Consider the following 21,619-nt stretch of genomic DNA (forward strand, 5'->3'; position numbering starts at 1 on the left):
CACTGCTGGCATCATTCCCCTGCTCCTTGTATAATTCTCTATAGTAGTCTTCTGCTATTTGAATTATGCCTTCTCTGCTGTTTATAAGTACACCATCGCTATTCTTCAGTTTCAGTATCATTTGTCTTTCTGTATTACTGCTCATGGCTGGTGATTTAAGTCCTTTGTTTTCCATTAATGCTTGTTCTACTTTTCTTGTGTTAAATCTTCTTATGTCCTCTCTGAGTCTCTTTCTAATGGCTTTGCATTACTCAGTATACTCAATTTTCTCCTTGTCGGTGTTTATCTTGTTCTTCGTTTGTCGTCTTCGGTTCATCACGACAACTGTTTCTTGACTGATTTTTTTCTTCTTTGGATTTCTTTTTACCTATAGGTTTCTTGAGCTTTATCGCTTTAAAAAAGTTGTAATATTCATCGTCGATATCTTGGTCCTGAGCAGTCTGCAGAAGCTCAAACGTGTTCTTAAGTTCCAGTACATACTGCTTTTTCTTCTCTTCTGTTATCTCAAAGACCTTTGTATTATTTACTCGAGTCAGTTTTTTCCTTTCTTTTCTTACATCTATATCAAGTGTGCAACTTACCATTCTGTGATCACCTCCAAGATTTACCTTGTTCAGGACGATAACATAATTCACGATATATCTTCTGTTAGTGAGGATGAAGTCAATTGCATTAGTTGTCAATCCATTTGGACTCTTCCATGTCCACTTTCTTTTCACCCTTTTCTTGAAAAAAAAGAAAAAAAAAAAAAAAAGTGTTCATTACTGACAATCCTTGAGATTCTGCAAATTCCAAAAGACTTTCACCTCTTTCATTTCTTTCACCAATTCCAAAATTTCCCATAGTTCCCCTTTCTCTGCTGTTTTGTCATTTTCCAATCTTAGCATTGAAGTCCCCCATAATGATAGTGTAGTGGTTTTCTGCTCATCTAGAAGACTCTCAATTTTGGTGTACAGGCAGTTCTCGCTTTAAGAGTTTTTTTTTTTTTTTCTTCCAAAGTATCAAGTATCAACAAAATCAAAAATATATATGAACATTAACTGAAAAAATAAATGTTAAACATTCATAAATACTGCATTTCAAACCATGCAAGTAGCTATACAATACAATGTACTCCACTTTACAATATTAATCCGTTCTAGAGATCCCATCGTATTGTGAAAATATGGTAATGTGAACCCAATAACACATTGTTTTTTGGTAATTCATTCCATGACCTTGGAATTGAAGTTTTCTCTGTATAACTCTCTAAAAGGTCATTTTTATAGTGTAAATTGTATTAGTTATTAAAATGCACTACTTCATTGATCAGAACTTATCATATGTTCTGTTATAAGAATAAATCTGAACTGCTTTGTGACATTTTTCTAAAGCACATTTCTGGAGGCCACGACAATAAAATAATAAAAACAATTTTCAGTTTCCAGTTTATTGGGCTTTTCTGTTACTGCAAGCAATTATAAATGGGTAGTAAACTCCATGTTATTGCATTTGCGAAAATACCGATAGCTGGAATTGTTTTTTTTTTTTTTTTTTTTTTTGATTTGGTAGTTGTTGGCGCATCGGCTTCTGTGGCCATATTGCACCTCCCAAGGTTTTTGCAGTACTTTGATCCAAGCCCGAGGCGGGAATCGAACCCGCGACCTTTGGGTTGCCGGGCAGGTACTTTACCCACTCGGCTAGCCCGGTCGGCGCTGGAATTGTGTGGTGTTTTACGTTATTATGGTGAAATGTGTTTCCCCTTTACTGAAACTTCGATCAAATATAAAAAACATAAATAAATTTTCAGAATCTTCTCTTCATTCCTTTTTTTTTAAACTTCGTAAACTTGTTAGTCGGCACAAATTGTGTTATTTGCAATTTGTGCGTTCTGTAAAAAATGCTTATGCATGCTATTGAAATTTATAAAGAAATGAGAAGATTATCCTGGAAACAAATGCCTCTTGAAGCATTTCTGAAGATGCTTCCATTTTTTGTTGTGGAAGCTAATAGCCTAAAGAAATTTAAGGCTGAGCTGGATAGGCATTTGGAACGAATGGAGGGGTGAAATGGAAGGTTTTTTTTTTTTTTTTTTTTTTTTTGGCTGATGCTGCATAAGCTTGCTTTATTGCATTGTATGCCTCTATTAATGCTAATAATGAGTGATCAATGAGTGTGCATTTAATCGATGATGATGAGGAATAAACATTCTTTAAACTTTGTAAGTCATAAATAATTTCTTTATTATAATTTGCTTGATTTTACAGGCTACGTTTTCATTTCTCTGGATAAATCAATCATTGTTGAAACAAACTAATTAGCTAACTAATTTCATTGTTGAGAACGTAACCTCTATTTTTAACATTGTCTCTGATATGTATATTCCTGCTTTACAAGTATGCGCTACGAACAAATTAACTCGTAAAGTCAGGAACTACTTGTACATTTCTTCAACTTCTTCATCATCATGGCTCGACGTTGGTGCATAAATCATTATAACCTTTAGCTTGTACCTCTTAGAAATCCTGAGTATTAGCCTTGGTGATGTACTTTTGAATTCCAAAATGTTGTTTTTTTATATCTTTATGGACCAGAAAGCCAACTCCACCTTCGCTCCTTTCACTGTTTCCCTTGGTGTACATACAGCAGATTTCCACTTGATAAACTTATAAGTGATTCATTTCTTCTTCTTGTTTCAGCCAAACTGATGATATTCCAATTCACATTTTATAATTCCTTTTCCAGCTCTAAAATCTTGTCTTCACCGATGAGTGATCGTATGTTACAACAGGCCAAGTTCAGTTTCCGTGTAGTTTGCATCCTTGGCAAGGGAAGCAAAGTAACACAGCAAAGAGTTCTTTACTTATGTAAATTCTAGAAGGAAGAGGATGAATCAGATTGGTCCACCTGATAATGATGGGTCAACTGTTGATGATCCTGCTCAGGTAGCTAACAAACTAAATGAATATTTTGCATCGACATTAACACATGAGGAGTTATTCAGTAAGGGGAATGCCAGAGGTGTATTCAACTCTAGCAGTAAGCTACAGAATCTTGAAATAACTGGGAGTAAAGTGGAGGAGAAACTGTTGAAGATAAACACAAGAAAGGCACCCGGGGTGGATGGGATCTATCCAGTTATATTAAAGGAGGCAGCAAAGGAAGTAAGCAAACCCTTAGCCATAATTATGAGAGCTCCTTGGACTCTGGGGAGGTACCCATAGACTGGAGATGTGCAAATGTGACCCCAATTCACAAAGGAGGATCAAAGGCTGACACAAATAATTATAGACCTGTTAGTTTAACTTCTGTTCCCGGAAAATTAATGGAGGCACTGGTTAAAGAAGCACTGCAGGATCATTTAGACAAGACTTCAGTTATAGCTCAGACACAGCATGGTTTTGTTAAGGGGAAGTCTTGCATGACCAACTTGATTGGATACTATGATGCAGTCACAAAAGAACTGGATGCAGGGAATAGCTTTGATATTCTATACTTGGATCTTAGAAAGGCTTTTGATACTGTTGCACATGGAAGACTGCTACACAAATTGGAGCAGTGTGACATTGGAGGCAAATTGCTGCTATGGATAAAGGGGTGGTTGAGGGGGAGAAGACAGAGAGTGGTAATCAATGGACACTGCTCATCATGGACTAATGTTATTAGTGGAGTCCCTCAGGGCTCAGTGTTGGGTCCATTATTGTTTTCTGTATTTATAAATGATATTGATGATGGTATATCAAGCTTAATGTCCAAGTTTGCAGACGATACAAAGGTTGGCAGGGTTGTCAAGGACACTACTGACACTATGCTGCTGCAACAGGATCTGGAAAGGTTGAGCAGATGGGCTGAGAGGTGGCAAATGAAGTTTAACATTGACAAATGTAAAATACTACACATGGGAAACAGCAACCCCAGAGCAACGTATCAACTCTGTGGTACTACACTGACAGTGGTAGAGAATGATAGGGACTTGGGGGTGGTTGTGCAGGCAGATATGAAGTTCTCTGAGCAGTGCAGACGGGCTGCAAGAGTAGCTCATGGAGTATTGTCAATGATATACAGGAATTTTTCCAGCAGGGATAAGGAGGTGATTATTCCCTTGTATAAGGCAATGGTCAGGCCGCTCCTAGAGTACTGTATACAGGTCTGGAGGCCTCATTTCAAGAAGGATGTAGAGCTGCTGGAACGAGTACAGAGAAGGGCAACAAGATTAGTGAATGGAACAAAGGGGTGCTCTTACGAAGAAAGGCTTAAGTTTTGCAAATTACAGAGTCTGGAGACTAGGCACCAGAGAGGTGATTTGATAGAGGTGTATAAAGCCTTGAATGGTTTGAGCATGCTCAATGCTGATGGGATTCTTCCTCTAGCTCAGAATAATCACCTGAGAGGGCATAAATTCAAATTGAGGAAAGACAGATGTAGGATAGACGTGCGGAAATTTGCCTTTAGCCAGCGGGTGGTTGGTTGGTGGAACAGACTTCCATCCCTTGTAGTGGAGGTTGATAGCCTAAATCAGTTTAAGGCTCAGCTGGACAGGTATTTTGAACGAACAGAGGGGTGAAGTGGATGAGGGTTTTTTTTTTTTTTTGGCTGATGCTGCATAAGCTTGCTTTCTTGCATCAAATGCCTCTACTAATTCTAATGCTAATTGGTGAGGGGAATGAAGGGATCCTCTTACCAAGAGAGGTTTAAGTTCTGCAAATTGCAGTGGCTGGAGACTAGGCACCTGCGCAGTGATCTTACTGAGGTGTATAAGGCCTTGAATGGGTTGAGCACGCTGAATTCTGATGGGATCCTTCCACTTGTTCAGATTACGAACCTAAGGGGACATAAATTCAAATTTATGTCCCCTTAGGTTCGTAACATGCAGATTGGCCAATGAGCACACACATATTTGTACAGACATACTACAGAATTAAGAATATAGTCTAAGTTGCTAATGTTCCTAAAAACCAAAACAATATCAGCAACTTTGCAAATATATTGGTCCTGATACTGCACTAATTTCAAAAATGGCTAATTTTGGATTTATTTGAAAGATAGGTGACTGCTATGCTAGCTTTGTTGAGGACATGCTGATCACTCACCGTTTAAATATGTAACAGGGAAAAAAAAAAAAAAAAAAAAAAATCAGTCACTTGGCAATGTCATTTCTTTTAAAGTTTCTGCAAAGGCAAAGTTTCTTCCACTGTCAGCAACCTATTATTAAATCTTGCTAGAATAACAAAATTGAATTATGCTTACAGTATACAAAACAATGAGATATCTGATTTTATAATTTTGTAATTCAGAAATGCCAGGAGCTCATGGAAGGCTATGTACAGAGTGACAGACAGTAGAGTGAGGTGAGAAATAAGACTAGAATAGCAGATAATAACGAAAGATAAAATAATCAGATAATAAGAACAAGATAAGATAATCAGATAAGAATTTTCTCAAATATTTTTTGTTCATTGAAAATCTTATGGGAGAAAAAAGTACTTAGAATGCTGCTAAGCACAGCACGGAACTACCAACAATTATTTCTCTTTTGTGATTTTATTTTTAAATAGGTGAAGAATTCTGACACAACTGATCAGAATGAAATCCATTTTGAGACAGACAAAAATGTCTGTCTTGTTTTAAACAATGTCATAAAATAAAGATCAACATTCAATTCTTTAGTATCAAAAGACTTTTGGGGGGGGGGGGGGCGAGTTTAATTTAGTATACTTTTTTTACATGGACAGAATCACATGATTCTGTCCAAAAAACATTCTTCTAAAAGCTCCCTCTATAAACAGAATTATAAAATAAATAATTTAAAAAATATGAAAATAAAATGATACAACTACTGATAATTTTTTTAAAAAAATTTCTTACCTGTCATCATCCAGGATGCGTCCTTTGGAATCATTCAATGCCTGAAGTAAAGATTTCTCAAGTTGGCGGAGGCGAACATGAAACTCTCCTGACACCAGAGATAAGAAGAAACAAGAAATGTAATATGCCAATTATGTTTATAGCAATGTAACACATGCTGTAATTTACACAAGTAATCTCAACATAAAACTGTCACAGAAAACTAGAAGCATATAACGTGCATTATTCAAAAATATAACTTGCTCTTTTATGCATTTACGTAATACAGAATACTTTCCTATCAATCTGAACAATTCAGATTCAGATCATTTTATGTTCAGCACACAAAAGAACCGAGTAACACACACCCACATGCATGCACCCACTTTAGTCTATGGATGATATACAATTTCAAAATCATCATCTGGAATTTTTAAAATTGCATTTTAAAAATTCCAGATGATGATTACATATTTCTTCCAATTCTTTTGAAAGTTGAACTCCTACAATTTCAATAACAGTTGGTACGAACAATTTGAGAATAAAGAAATTTCATTATAATCGTATTTTCATGCTCAAGTTATCAGATACGATGGTTAGAAAATTTACCATATGATACAAAAACTTGAGATTGTCTTCAATACTTTTTTGAAAATTGGCCAAAATAATGATTTCAACATTTTCTTGATGTGTAAAGATTCTTACTCTTTGTATTATCCTAAATGATACTGCAATGAGACATCTTTCTTGCACATATAACTTCTGTTCCGGGAAAAATAATGGAGTGACTGGTTAAAGAGGTGATACAGGATCACCCAGACAAGACAGCAGCAATAATTAGACACAGCATGAGTTTGTTAAGGGAAAGTCTTGTCTCATCAATTTTATTGTATGCTATGATGTGGTAAAAAAGGAACTGCATGCTAAACATAATTTTGATATCATATACTTGGATTTCAGGAAAGTTTTTGATACTGTTGCACAAGGAAGACTGCTGTACAAATTGGAACGGTATGGCATTAAGGGCAAGTTACTGCAATGGATAAAGGGATGGTTAAGTGCGATACAGTGGAGAGTGGTAATAAATGGACACTGCTCTACGTGGACTAATGTTATTAGCGGAGTCCCCAGGGTTCGCTGCTGGGCCCATTGTTGTTTTGTGTATTTATCAATGATATTAATGAAGGCATATCAGGCTTAATGTTCAAGTTTGCAGATGATAAAAAGGTTGGCAGGGCAGAGTACTGCATATGGGTAGCAGTAATCCAAGAGAAACATACCAACTCTGTGGTACTACACTCAGGGAGGTGGAGAATGAAAAAGACCTGGGGATAATTTTGCAGTAAGATATGAAGTTCTCTGAGCAGTGCAGATGGGCTGCCAGAGCAGGGCATGGAGTTTTGTCAATGATATATAGGAATTTTTCTAGCAGAGACAAGGAGGTGATTATCCCTTTGTATAAGGCAATGGTCAGGCCACACCTTGAGTACTATATACAGGTCTGGAGGCCTCATTTTAGGAAGGATATAGAGTTCTAGAACAAGTACAGAGAAGGGCAACAAGATTGGTGAGAGGAACAAAGGGTTCGTTTATGAAGAAAGTCTTAAGTTCTGCAAACTGCAGCATCTGGAGACTAGGCACCTGCAAGGTGATCTGATTGAGGTGTATAAGGCCTTGAATGGTTTGAGCAGGCTCAATGCTGACAGGATACTTCTGCTTGCTCAGACTAAGAACCTGAGGGAGCATAGATTCAAATTGAGGAAAGACAGCTGAAGAATAGATATGCGGAAGTTTGTCTTTAGACAATGGGTAGTTGATTGCTGGATCAGACTTCCATCTGTTGTTGTGGAAGTTGATAGCTTAAATAAATTTAAGGTTGAGGTAGACAAATATTTGGAGTGACTGGATGGGTGAAATGGGAAGGTTTTTTTTGGCTGATGCTGTATAAGCTTTCTTTCTTGATCATATGCCCCAACTAATGCTAATATGATCAAATATCCTATCTCTTGATAAGGTTTTTTTCACCTGTATTTGATATTGGTTCAGAAATCATTTACAGTATCTATGGCTGATTTCTTCAACAAATAGCAAAATTTTATAGACCTTGTTCAAAAAGAAACACCTTATGAAATCATTTAACAAGAAGTGATAAAAATAAACCTTTGTGCATGTGCAAGGTATTTTTTAAAATATCTTTAAAAGATACTTCAAAAGTATCTTTAAAAATACCTTGACAATCAAGGTATTTTTAAATATTTCATCCTGGAACTTTTTGATCCTATCTTATATAATGAAAATGAGGAAATTTGAGATACAAAAATTTCCTGAATTCTTACCTTGAAGTTTTAGCAAATCTGATCGTTTCTCATCTATGTCAGGCCTTTCAGCTTTAAGAACCTAAAGAATGATATTTATACATGTATAATACATGAACCACAAAATACTTATAAATGTAATATAAAGCATAAGATCTAATGCAGTGTTCACATGATAGTGCAAAAGAATCACACATAATGTAGCAAAGGTTCTAAACAAGCAAAACTTATTGAAAAATGGGCATTTTAATTATACATATCTCTGTAAGCCTCCTGAAGTTTGAAAAACTAACAGCTATTAAGCAATATAGACTATCATTAATTATTCTCAGTTGGGTATTTAAAATCCAATATTCAACTGAGACTAATGGATAAACTACTTTGCTTTCAAATATTTGTCCAATCCCTCTTTAAATTTCAGTAAATGTACAACTTCCAGAAGAGAAGGTTGGAGTTTCTTTCAAAAGAAGAGTCAATCATTCTTTGACAAAAGGAAAATTTTTGGACATCTAATCTACAATTATTTCCATCCCAATTTAGTTTTATAACCACTTTTGTATGGTTCACATGGTTAAGGGAAAAAAAAATTCTTTTATTTACTTTACTCAAATTTAACAAGTCACTCCACAGATAGCTAAACATAGAACACTAAGTTCAGGTATCCTTAAATTGACTAGTTGGCAAAGTAGCTTACAAAACTCAAGTTTCTTTTGATAAGAAATCCCTTTGCACCCTTAACCAATCTCATTACACTTATCTGTATTATTTCTATCTTTCCTAAAATGGGGTCTCCAAGCCAAAATGCATTATTCAAAATGCAGGCAAATCTATATATAACAGAATAATCATCTCTTAACCTCTAATGGCAAAGTTTTCATATTTCATTAACAAGCTCCATGAGCAGTCCCAGCAACCATTTGATAATTGTACTTAATGTTCAGAAAACGTCATATAACATTCTATAATAATTTACAACTGTTTTCCACTATATTTAACCTTCAGCTTGGTAGCATCCAAGTGGTATGTTAATATCAGTGGTGGCAAATGATATAAGGAAATAAATTTATGCAACAGCCTTAAAAAAAAAAAAAAAAACCTTTCCACATCATTTGACCATTCTCTACCAGCGCTGTGCATAATAATCCTAAAAAAACTGAATCCATATTGGGATTCAGTTTTTTAATTCTGGTCTGGTGTCTGGGCTCCTCACCAACAACAGAACCCAAATACCTGGCAAGCAATAAATGCACTCTAGAGTCAGATGTCAGAGCCAGGCTAGGCACCATACTTGCACTGCTGCCAGCCTGAATCCTGTCCCTTGGACCATGAGGGTAGGGGAATGATGCTGACATGGTTAACCCTTGCAGATTGGCAAAGCTATTAGCAGACTGATCTCCTGGTAAGCCATCCCAGGACCATCCACGTTCAAAGTGGTGTTTTGAAGTTGGGCACCCAAAACCCCCTGGATTCCCCTGTTTCTGAGGATTAGCATTAGTAGAGGCATTTGATGCAAGAAAGCAAGCTTATTCAGCATCAGCCAAAAAAAAAAAAAAAAAAAACACACACACCACTCCCATTTCACCCCTCCGTTCGCTCGAAATACCTGTCCAGTTGAGCCTTAAATTTGTTCAACTTCAACAACAAGTGATGGAAGTCGGTTCCACCAACCAACCACCCGCTGGCCAAAGGCAAATTTCTGCACATCTATCCGACATCCGTCCTTCCTCAATTTGAATTTATGCCCTCTGAGCTGATTATTCTGAGCAAGATGAAGAATCCCATTGGCATTGAGCATGCTCAAACCATTCAAAGCCTTATACACCTCTATCAGATCACCTCGCCGGTGCCTAGTCTCCAGACTCTGTAATTTGCAAAACTTAAGCCTTTCTTTGTAAGAGCAACCCTTTGTTCCATTCACTAATCTTGTTGCCCTTCTCTGTACCCGTTCCAGCAGCTCTACATCCTTCTTGAAATGAGGCCTCCAGACCTGTATACAGTACTCAAGATGTGGCCTAACCATTGCCTTATACAAGGGAATAATCACCTCCTTATCCCTGCTAGAAAAATTCCTGTATATCATTGACAAGACACCATGAGCTACTCTTGCAGCTCGTTTGCACTGCTCAGAGAACTTCATATCTGCCTGCACAATTACCCCCAGGTCCTTTTCATTCTCCACCACTGTCAGTGTAGTACTGCAGAGTTGATACATTGCTCTGGGGTTACTGTTTCCCATATGTAGTACTTTACATTTGTCAATGTTAAACTTGCAGTGCACATCAAACATGCTGTTCCTATGGCAATAGCTTGGAACTTTGTCTGTGGGTGTTTCGAATATATAGGATCAGCAGCATAGTTATGTAATGAGGAAGGTCCCCTCATTACATATAGATATCCATGTTAACTGAGGGATACAATGTTTTTGGACACTTTAGCAAATATCCAGAGTATTGCATTTAGATCTGCAATTGCATATAATCCAAGATCAAAGAAGGATGCAATGTATATTTGTCTCAAGAAACTTTGGAACTGGTTGTCTTGGTGATGGAAGATGTGAAGTTGATCCAAAGTTCCTTATTACTCTGACAGCAGAGATAATATGCTTGGCATGTACATATTTGAAGGCTATTATATTATCTGTGGTGGAATATCTTTAAAATATCAACCCCACACTGACTTTCTTGCTACTGTGTATTCTACCATGGTTTCGGAAATAGTGGATATCTATGGAACTGTGACTGCTATGGCTTGAACAATATTTTCAATCATGTTCTTTACTGCTTCACTGAGTGGCTCTGATTGACTGATGAACGTTACAGGCATCCCAGTCAGCCTGATTAACCTTCCACCACAAAATCCTGGCCAGCTGACATGGGCTGCAGTCTAGGAAGTAATCATTTCTAAAGAGATTATCATTAACCTCCCATGTGCACACAGGGAGATAGAAAAGAGCAGATAGAAAAATGAACAGCAAAAACTGATCAGGCAGGCCATGTGGAAGAAGTTATTGAACAACATATTTAGAGGTGCAAGTTCATTTTTTTTTATGTCAATGGATGTAATATTCTGCAGAATATTACATCGATTGATGTCTCCTCTGGTAAACAGAACAGAGAACAGAAGTTGCTTAATGAGATCAAGATGTGCCCAGGGTACGTTTGTTCCCTGGTTTCGAATAGATGGAACAAATGGTTAGGAGGAATCCTGCTGTGAGAATTGCTACCACCTCTATGTTGGCTGGTAAGGGGTATGAACTGAAAGAGGATATGGTTTCTTACAAGGATGGCTACTCCTCCTTGGGCTGGGCCCTCCCCAATTCTGTCCTCCTGGATAATTGTACAGTTACACAAGGAAGGAGCCATCATTTTCCTTTAAATACATCTCCTGTAAACAAAAGCAGGTTGACTCATGCCAAGGTGGGCCTTGATGTCATTATTATTTCTATTGAATCGACAATAATTCTTCCACTGTAAGGATTTGAATTTGGCCATTAATTAGATTAGGTGGATCTATCTGAGGACTTTTGAAGGGTTGAGGGCCTGTTTACTCAAATTTGAGTTCATTCTTTTTTGGGAGGGTGGATTTTGTCGAGGGTCCAATTCTTCCTTGGCAAAAAGTTCCAAGACTACATTTTTGTTGCCTCCTTCAAATCAACATCGATCTGTTCTTGCAATTCAAGAGGGAGCACACTTTCTTCTGCCATTTCCTTGCTACTCAACTTTTGGTAAAGGTGGTGCAGTAGGAGGTATCGTTATAGGCATGGCAGCTGAATGGGTTCTTCTGAGTTGGCTTCATTGAACTCAGTAAGAGACATACAAGAGGTATAAATGACTCTCATGGTGGTATGAGCATTTTAATTTATGTCCCAATGGTACTCTACACACAAAAAACCTGGGCATAAAAGGGCTTGCTATTATTTACTGGTTAGACATGTTTCTGAATTTCTTTCTTCCATTGCCAGCATGCTTGAGAATATGCAAGGTGCTCTTTTTGGTAATCTGTACATTTCTTGAAGCTGAACATTTTTTTCTGATGTGGTCTTTTGCACAACATCGAGCCAATGCAGAGGTACCGTGACAGGATGTTTTTGAGTAACTTTACTTTTAACACCTAAAAGATGTCAGCGGATTTGGTTTATAAATTCTTAAAAGGCAGTTGAAGTAGTCTGCCTTAACAGAGTTTGGAGGCCATGTGCTATTGAATGCAAGGGAAATTCAATTTTACAGATTTCAAGGAACCTATCAAACCCAGCCATGAAACCTTTCTTGATGATAAAGGGTGAAAATTTTAAAAATGCCTATTCTTCGGGAAAATGGATGAAGAGTGATGTTACTCTTGATATTATTCCCAGTTCTGGGTTTCTTTGCTGTAGTGTTGCTGGTATCTCCTTGTTGGTTAGGTTACGGAATTTCATATGATGTAAATAACTCACCCGCCATGGAGCCCTATGAGGAGATTTCCCACTTGTGAACTACATTTACTGAATACATGGGGCACCAAGTTTGCTCACAGCATCATACTTATATCTCCAATAAGTCTTGAACCTGCCCTAGGACCAAAGGGAAAGAATATAGACTATCCTAGCAGTAAAAACCACCCAGTGATTGATCCCTTTTGGGCCAATCCAGGAACTCCCATCTTGTTAAAGCAGGGGCTAAAGTGGCATATTAGGGCTGGACCCCTCATCCATCAAAATATCCCTTTCTGTGTTTCGATGGGTGTCGCACATGGCTGCATATGCTGGAAGCCAAAGATTTAACTTCTAGAATCAAGGTATGGGCAATCAAGGATGTTAATCTGTGGGACCAGCAGCATCATTGGGAGTTCCCTGTCACTATGTACAGGTGCACACATTTTAGGGTCACAGCTGAAGACAGATACAGAACTAGAAAGGGCTTAAAGAAGAGCAACAAGATTATTATTAGCCATATGGTGCAAGGAAGCCTGAGGCTTATGCTGCACCAGCCAAAAAAAAAATTCCCGAGTTACCCTGAGAGAGAAAAAGAAAAAGAAGTAGAAATGAATAAAGATGATATCCAGCTCAGGATCCTGGGTGTGCCAAGCCCATACTCACCAGATGTGAGCCCCTGGGATGCTGTAATGGGTTCATATAGAGAAATGCTCAGAAGGTGCAAATTACAAAGCTTGGCAAAGTGGTATCTTGGGAGAGGACTTACAAAAATATACAGAGGGAAGGGAATTAGTAAAATGAATAATAGAGATACGTTTTTACTGGTGAAAGAAAGAAAGAAGAACCAACTGGTAAGCAACAGAAAAATAGAGCTCAAGAAGTATCCTATTAGGTAACATGTCCACAATCATGGAATGAATTGCTTGACACAGTGGTTGAGGCAAATAGTATGGGAAAGTTCAAGTAGCCATTTTTTAGGTGATTGAGAGGCTATGAATAACAGCAAATGTTTTCCTTTTCTCCCACTCCTTTTTTGTCAGATGCCAATAAAGGCTGCTTTCATAGATCACTGAGCCATAATACTAACACCTAAGACATTAAACTTGAAAATTAATATTAGAAACAGAATATTATAAATGAATATTAAACTCATAAAGTCATTTGTTCATGAGGAGCAGCAGCAACCATTTATAACTATTCCTTCTACCACTTAACCAGCCCATTTTTCAGTAGTAACTTTCCCCTCAATGACACATTTTCTTAGATTTATACAACAATGCTTCATGTAGGACAGTATCAAAAGCTTTACTGAAATCTAAGCAAATGAGATCAAAACTATTCCTTCTATCCAATTTTTACTAACAACTTCATATCAGCTAATTATGAGTCAGACATGATCTCCTCTAAATCCATGCTGTGATTCTCTTGCGATTTCATTTGTATCCTTAATCTTCTCTACACATTAGTCAAACTGGCAGGACTTAGTTGCTCATTTCACTCTTTGAACAGGAGAGAGATTTTAGCAGAGGTTTGTGTCATGAGTAACATTGGCTTTTAAAAGGGAAGAAAATTAAGTGAAACATTTTTCATCACTTTTGGCATTTTTAAAAATTTATCTAAGAATATGCTAAAGTTATCATTACTGTTTTTCAATCATAGCAGAATTAAATCCTGTATTAGAGTAAAGTGTAATCACTTTACAAGAGGTTAAGAAATTTATCTCAGCAAAGGTGGCAGTAACATAAGTGGTTAGTCTGAATAAATTCAAGGAAGAACTAGACAAACTATTGGAGGGGATGGAAGGTGATGTGGGAATGTGTTGTGTTTTTTTTTTTTTTTTTTTTGCTTATACAGTGTAAGCTTGCTTTCTTGGAGAATTTGCCACTACTGATATTGACATTAATTTGTGAAGATGGTTTTTGATCATTAATGGATAACATTTTTACATAGAAATATATAAAATAAAATTCTAATGAAATGAAAAAATAAAAGTAATTAATTGATAACTATGGAATTCTTCATGGTTATCAATAAATTACTTATTTTGTCCCGCTCCCCCAAGAACACAACAATATAAAGTATCACATACTTGATTGAGGCACTGGCTTTGAAGACTGCTTCTAGTAACAGTAAAATTCACAAAGGTAACACGTGAACAAATATCAGGAGGAAATTCAACCTGTTATTTAAAAAATAAAAAAGACAAAAATGTTAGCTCGAACTAATACCAATTATCATTATAATTCAAAGTAATCGTACATGATGTGTAAATATTTACCAAGAAAACAAACTATGGCAGGTTGTGCTCCATGAGACTCTTACCATGATTCCAGCCCAAAAGAATACAAAAAGGCCTTTGACACATTGGCTTTACCCCCATTCCTAATTTAACTAAACTATCTTACTTTTACTTTAAGCAATAGTGTGTTACTTTACTATTATTTTTGATTCCTGTTCTTTTTTTAATTTTTTTTTTTCTAATGATAATCACAGTTACAAAAGATAAATGAACTTATCCATGAGTATGGAAACACTATGTATGGTCTGAAGGCAGAGAAGACACTTAAACCTGAAGACACTTGGCATTAAGCTTCAATTTTTGCAGATTTCAATTTTCAGAAAGTACATACAAAGGAAGTTTGTTCCAAAGAACAACCGTCCTTCATATAGCAGCAACAAATGAGAAAGAGGAACAGTCAATTCTCTGAGTTTGGAGTGATTAACAAGACTACCATCTTTCAGATAGAGCCTAGAAGCGTGGAAAAAGTTGTGGAGGTACTACAGATATAGGAACAATATTACAATAGCAGGACAGTTAATTCTCTGAGTATGGAGCAATTACCCAGACTGTCCTCTTTGAGATAGGGCCTAGAAGCGTGAAGAAGTTGTGGAAGCACAATGTAGGAACAATATTCCAACAGTAGGACATAGTAGAGAAATAATTCAAAGGAAATGTAAGGGTGGAAGTGAAAAAGGAAACCTGCTTTTTTTGATGTAGTGGGAAGCAATATTTGTAATGTGCTTATTTTTAGATTAGATTTAGCCTTTTCTGGTGCATCAGCAACAAAGACCATAATATACCAAAACAAAAGTATAAAAAAAAAAAAAAAAACCTTAGTGCCAAAGCAAAAATGAAAAAAAATCAAAGCAAAAAAAAAGTAAAAGTAAAAGCAATAAATACAAAGTTTTTTGTGAATAGGTCATCATGCCAAAATAATGAGTTTGTTTGTTTTAGGATTTTATGGCGCATTAGCATCTAAGGCTATAATGCGCCAAGTCAAAAAGGTGTAAAATATAAACTATAATATCATAATTGTTTATATATTATTGTGAAAGAGTATACAATATAAAAAGTTAATAAAACATAAAATGATAAAAACATTCTAGATAGAGTTATTTAGATTAATAAGTTGTAAAAACTTAAATATAACTGACATGTTGTTGTCTGATAAAATTGGCCTGTGTATAAGGCTCAGACAGATGGCTAAAACATAAACGACAATCATTATAGAAAGACGGACATTCAAATAAAATATGTTGGACTGTTAAAATGGTGTCACAATTTCTACACATAGGACGATCGTCTGCCCTCAGCAGATAGCAAGTGTCTATCTGCTGAGGGCAGATAGACACTTGCTATCGATCTGTGTCAAGTGTCAATGTCACTTGAGAAGCAGAGATAGAACAACTTCCTCTTTTCAGTTCCTGCGCAGACTAGACTGCGCAATATTCAATTACAGGCTTAATTGAATATCTCATATAACTTGTTTGCAGCCTGTCCATTCCATGAGTATTGCCATTGGGATACAAGTTTCTTTCAAATTACTTGCCTGTAGTCTGTATAGGGAACTAACAGGCAAGAGTTAAAGAGATACGCTGATTTGGCTGCAGTGTCTACCAAATCATTTCCTGAGATCCCAATTTGGCCTGGGATCCAGCAGAAACAAACATCAAATTTGGATTGTGCAAGGAAGTGCATCTTCTGCTTTCTCTGGGTCAAGACAGGATGAGGGTTGAGCCTCATCAATGATAAAGCCTGCAACGAACTCAGAGAATCGGTATATATAATATATTTTCTGTGGAAGGTGGTTTGTATACGATCTAAGGCTAGTTCAACCGCGTGCAACTCTGCAGTGAACAGACATTTCGAACCTTGAGCCATCTGTGTAGATGGGGAAGTCAGAATGTTATGAGCACTGTTCTAAAAAGAGCTGCAGGTAGATGGCAGATGAAGTACTGTCCTTTCTCCAGTTGTTAAGGGAGAAGTTGCAGTTTGGGATACGAGCATGCCAGGGTGGAGAAGGTTGCCCTGGTGATGAGGCAAAATTGTATAATGTGATATTCAAATCACTCAGTAGCTTCTGGATACGAATACCGAATGGTTGATTGGCAGTCTGGTGAATGTTATACAGATTTTCCAATGTGGCTCAAAAACAGGTGTCCATGTTGGATGGTCAGGCAGGGATTTCAGTTTCAAAGCATACTGTAGACACAACTGTTTCCTGCGAAGCGATAATGAGGGCTCATTCGCTTCGACACTTAGGCTCTGGACAGGAGATGTTCGAAATGCTCCAGTGGCAATATGGATCGCCTGATGGTGGATGGAATCTAGCCATTGGAGTATGCTGAGTCTAGAGGATGCGTATACCCGGCACCTGTAATCTAACTTAGATCGCACGATAGAGGTGCAAAAGAGTGAATCGGTCAGCACCCAAGAATGTGAGGAGATTGCATAGGATATTCAAGCCTCTCGTGCACTTCGTACGTACTTGACAAATATGTTGTAGAAAGATCAGCTTTCTATCAAATACGAGCCCCAAAAATCTAATCTTGAGGTTCGGGGTAAAGATTGTGCTTTCTACTGTGGAGAGAACCTGAATCCGTTATTCGTTACCCATGAGTTCAGGTGGTCAACGGCATGTTGCAGCTGCCTCTCAATTATCCTCTAAGTTGCAGGAATGACAGAATACGCTAAAATCGTCAACATAGAGGGCACAATTTACAGTTGGAGGAATTTCTGTGATGGTATTCACTCTGATGGCAAAAAAGCGTAACACTTAAAACGGATTCTTGAGGTACTCCCTCCTCTTGGCTAAAAGAGCGAGAGAGAGAGTAGATCCTACACGGACTTGGAAAGAACGATGAGATAAACAGTTTTTTTTATAAAATTTGGGGGATGACCTCTAAGGCTGATGCTGTAGAGGTCTTTTAAAATTCCAAATCTCCAAGTTGTGTCACATGGTTTTTCCACATCGAAGAACACGGACACTAGGTGTTCTTGTTTTAAAAAGGAATCTCGAATGAAAGTTTCGAGCCTGATTAAATGGTCTAAAGTTGATCTATTCCTATGGAAGCCGCACTACAATCTGGAGATAAGTCCATTTGCCTCCAAATACCATATAAGGCAGGCATTGACCATTCTCTCCAGAATTATGCACAGACAGCTGGTCAGAGCAGTAGGACGGTAGTTCGTTGGGATTTTAGGATCTTTTCCTGGCTTAGGAAAGGCAAGCACGAATGCCTTATGCCAGGAATCCAGAAACTGCTCTTCTTGAAATATTCTATTACATAGAAAGAGCAGTTGGTCCATGGATTTTGCAGACAGATGCTTGATGTATCATAATGGATACAATCTGTCCAGCAGCACTTGCCTTGGTAAGAGTTAGAGCTGTTTTTAACTCTTCTGTGATGAACGGCCTGTTATATGGATAAGACTTTTTTGATTTAAAGTTAATTGGCTGTTTTTTGAGTTTGTCTTTCCAAATTAGAAATTCTAAGTAAGAAGATGTTGATGAGATGGTATGAAAAGGTCGCCCTGAGTGCATTGGCTATTGCAGTTCGGTCCGCAATAACGCATCCACTACAGCCCAGGACCGATGAAGGGTGCGATGTATATTTACCTTTCATTTTCCGGATTTTGTCCCAGATAGCTTTACTGTTGGTAGACTGGATAATAGTAGATGTAAAGCGGATTCAGGATTCCTTTTGGCTCGGATGACGGGCATATCATGCTTTCGTGCGTGCACGTTTGAAAGCTAGAAGATTGGATGTGGTAGGATATAGTCGGAATATACCCCAAACTTTATTTTGTGTCTTTTTCGCTGCTGTGCATTCAGCATTCCACCAAGGTTTTGGAAATAGTGGGAACCAGCTAGATGTTTTTGGAATTGTAGCTGCATGGACAATGCTTTCTGTGATGTATGCCACTGCATCGTTGATAGGCTCCTGACTGACTGTACTGATGTTAAGGTCTACCAGGTGTTGAAAGGTATTCCAGTCAGCCTGATCAATCTTCCATTGCGGTAACCTAAAAGGCGGGCATGGCCTCCCTTTAGATAAGTTGGTTATCATGGGGAAGCGGTCACTTCCATAAAAGTTCTGCTCTACTTCCCAAGTGAGCGAAGGAAGGAGAGAGGGGGAGCATATAGAGAGGTCAGTAGCAGAGAACGTACAGGTAGGCATGTGGGAAAAGGTGTTAGTTCCCACATTTAGAAGGGAAAGGTCACTATCAGTGAGCATATGTTCTATGACATGTCCCCTTCCATTAATGTCGGCATTACCCCACAGGGTGTTATGTCCATTGGAATCATCCAGGAGTAAGACAGGAGCAGGCAGCTGCACAATGACATCATCAAGATCTTTCTGGGGGATATCAGCCCCAGGTGGCAAATAAACTGAACAGACTGTTAATAAAAACCCTACCGTAAGGCAAACTGCTTCTATGTTGGTGGAGAGCGGAATAGTTTGAAATGGGGTATGGTTGCCTAGACGTATAGCAACAACCCCATGAGTAGGTCCATCCCCGGTTCTGTCCTTTCGGACAATAGTAGTGTTATGAAGGGAAGGGTTTTCATTTGCCTTCAGGTATGTCTCTTGTAAGCAAAAGCAAACTGGCTCATGCTTTTGCAAGATGGCTTTGATGTCATCATTGTTTCGCCGGAATCCACAACAGTTCCATTGTAGGAATTTAACCATTATTTTGGCTTGGTGGGTCCATCAGGCAGTATCCAAGGTGCTGAGGGATTACTTTTGTCAGTTTGGCTTTATATCTTTCCTGGGGAAGTACGGACGCTTTCCAGTGTCCATTTCCTCCTTAGCAAAGAGCTCTAAGACTGAATCTTCTTGTACCTCCTTCTCCATGACATCCATGTTTTATTGGGTACTAGGGGATACTTCAACTTTCTTAGTCTTTTCTTTGGAAGTTGTTTTTGTTACTTGTGGAGCATTAGGAGGTATCGATATAGGAGTGGCAGCTGATTGGTCTTTCTGTGCAGGTTTTTGTGGGCTTAAGAGGTAACGTGCGATGGGAGTGAATGACTCTTTTGGAGGAATGGTCATGTCTGAGTTCTGATGGAACATCTCTCTGCTATCTTCTGAGCATAGGTGGGTTTGATGATATTTAGAGGTTTCACCACTTTCCTTGCCTCCTGGTATGATATGTTCAGCTCTGCCTTCAGCCGTTGGATTTCTTTTTCTTCTTTCCATCTCTGGCATGCTCGTGAGTAGGCTGGATGTTCTCCTTTGCAGTTAATGCAGGTGGGTTTTGTGGCTGAACATGCTGTTGTTTCATGGTCGTTTGCACCACATTGAGTGCATGCAAGGACTCCACAGCAGGCCATTTGACAATGTCCATATTTCTGGCATTTAAAACACCGTAAAGGGTTGGAACATATGGACAAACTGGACAGTTGATGTAGCCAGCTTTAATCTCATCGGGAGACTTAGGTGAGTTAAAAGTCAGAATTATGTTTCTAGTTATAACAAGTTTCCCATCTCTACACGCATTAATTCTCTTTACGGCAATAACTCTCCGTGGTTTCAGTTCTGAGCAGATTTCCTCCTCAGTAACGCTGAGAAGGTCCCACTCTGAAATGACACCTCTCGATGAATTGAATGTTCTATGTGGTGTCACTGTTATGGGTACTCCTCTGATTGATGTTGCTCGCTCGAAGTATCTGCTCAGACTGCCTGTCAGTTTTAGTTTCAATTAAGGCCACTAGAACAGAGCCTCTTAACTGATTTGGGTGAACCTGCTAACCCATCTAACCCTTTCTGTATAAAGAAGGGTGACATTTTGCCAATCGGTTTTTTGCTGGTATAATGTATAATTAAAAACCTTGGAACAGGCCCTGATGATATTTCAGTTCACTGCCTCTTTGTAGCAATAATGCTATCTGTGTCTTCGTCTATATTTTCAGATAGGGACCGGGTTGGGGCCCCCGAAGAAGTAAGTTTATCAGGATTCATGAAGTTTTGAAATGGTTCAGTGCCCGGGCTCCCCACCCACCAAGGAGCCCAAAGGGACGCCCACTACCCAGCATGCAATAAATGCACTTGGGATTGGAATGCCAGGGCTACCCAGACACCATACCTGCACCACCGCCAGCCTGAATCCTGTTTCTCGGACCACGAGGGTAGGGGGATGGCATTGACACAGTTGAACCTACTAGCCGATTGATTCTAGCCAGGCCTTCCAGAACCACCCGTCTTGTCGAAGCAGGGGTTAAAGTGGTGTATTGAAGCTGGGCCCCTCAACCACCAGGACCCCCCTTTCCGAATTTCCACAGGTCACAGTGCACAGAAAACACAGCGGATTCCAATGATGTAACCCCAGAATCAAAGTATGGGCGCTAGATCCCAGTGATGCTAATCTGGAAGGCCCCTCACCACGTACAGGTGCCAACGTCGAGGGGAAATAATGAGTATAAATAAATATAAACGAAGTATCAAAAAGTATTCCCCAGTCCATATCCTATATGTCTAAGGATGTTGATATTTAGAACGTATATTACTTGTTCTCTATGTATTCCCCACACAAAGAGACAAATTTCTCCCATCATTTGCAGCATTTACTTATGCCATTTCTGTAGGTCTCACTTTATTCTTGAAACCAAGTCTCTGAAGCAGAAATTACCTCTGCATCGCCAAAAAATGCTTTTCATACAAAAATGATTTCAGCTGCAGAAATAGGAAGTCAGAAGTTGCCAAGTCAGACAATAAGGAGGGTGTGGCAAGATATGAAGTCTTAACTTCAAGGCAAGATCAGTGGTTGTGATAGCCTATGGTCTTG

General features: G+C 38.4%; 1 protein-coding gene across 2 annotated transcripts in view; it reads right to left on the minus strand.

Annotated features, from left to right (window-relative positions):
* The window catches only part of Dhc64C (dynein heavy chain, cytoplasmic), a 1,460,071-nt gene that overhangs the window by 311,709 nt on the left and 1,126,743 nt on the right, over positions 1–21,619 (minus strand). For both annotated transcript variants that reach the window (XM_090376486.1, XM_090376487.1), the window contains exons 70-72: positions 14,639–14,728; positions 8,160–8,220; positions 5,845–5,932 (exon numbers count right to left, since the gene is read on the minus strand). In XM_090376486.1, the coding sequence (XP_090232612.1) occupies positions 5,845–5,932; positions 8,160–8,220; positions 14,639–14,728 (239 nt within the window). The remainder of the gene's footprint in view (positions 1–5,844; positions 5,933–8,159; positions 8,221–14,638; positions 14,729–21,619) is intronic.

The sequence above is a fragment of the Mastigoproctus giganteus genome, chromosome 6 (genome assembly GCF_048544385.1).
Source record: "Mastigoproctus giganteus isolate SK-2022 chromosome 6, ASM4854438v1, whole genome shotgun sequence".
NCBI lineage: Eukaryota > Metazoa > Arthropoda > Arachnida > Uropygi > Thelyphonidae > Mastigoproctus > Mastigoproctus giganteus.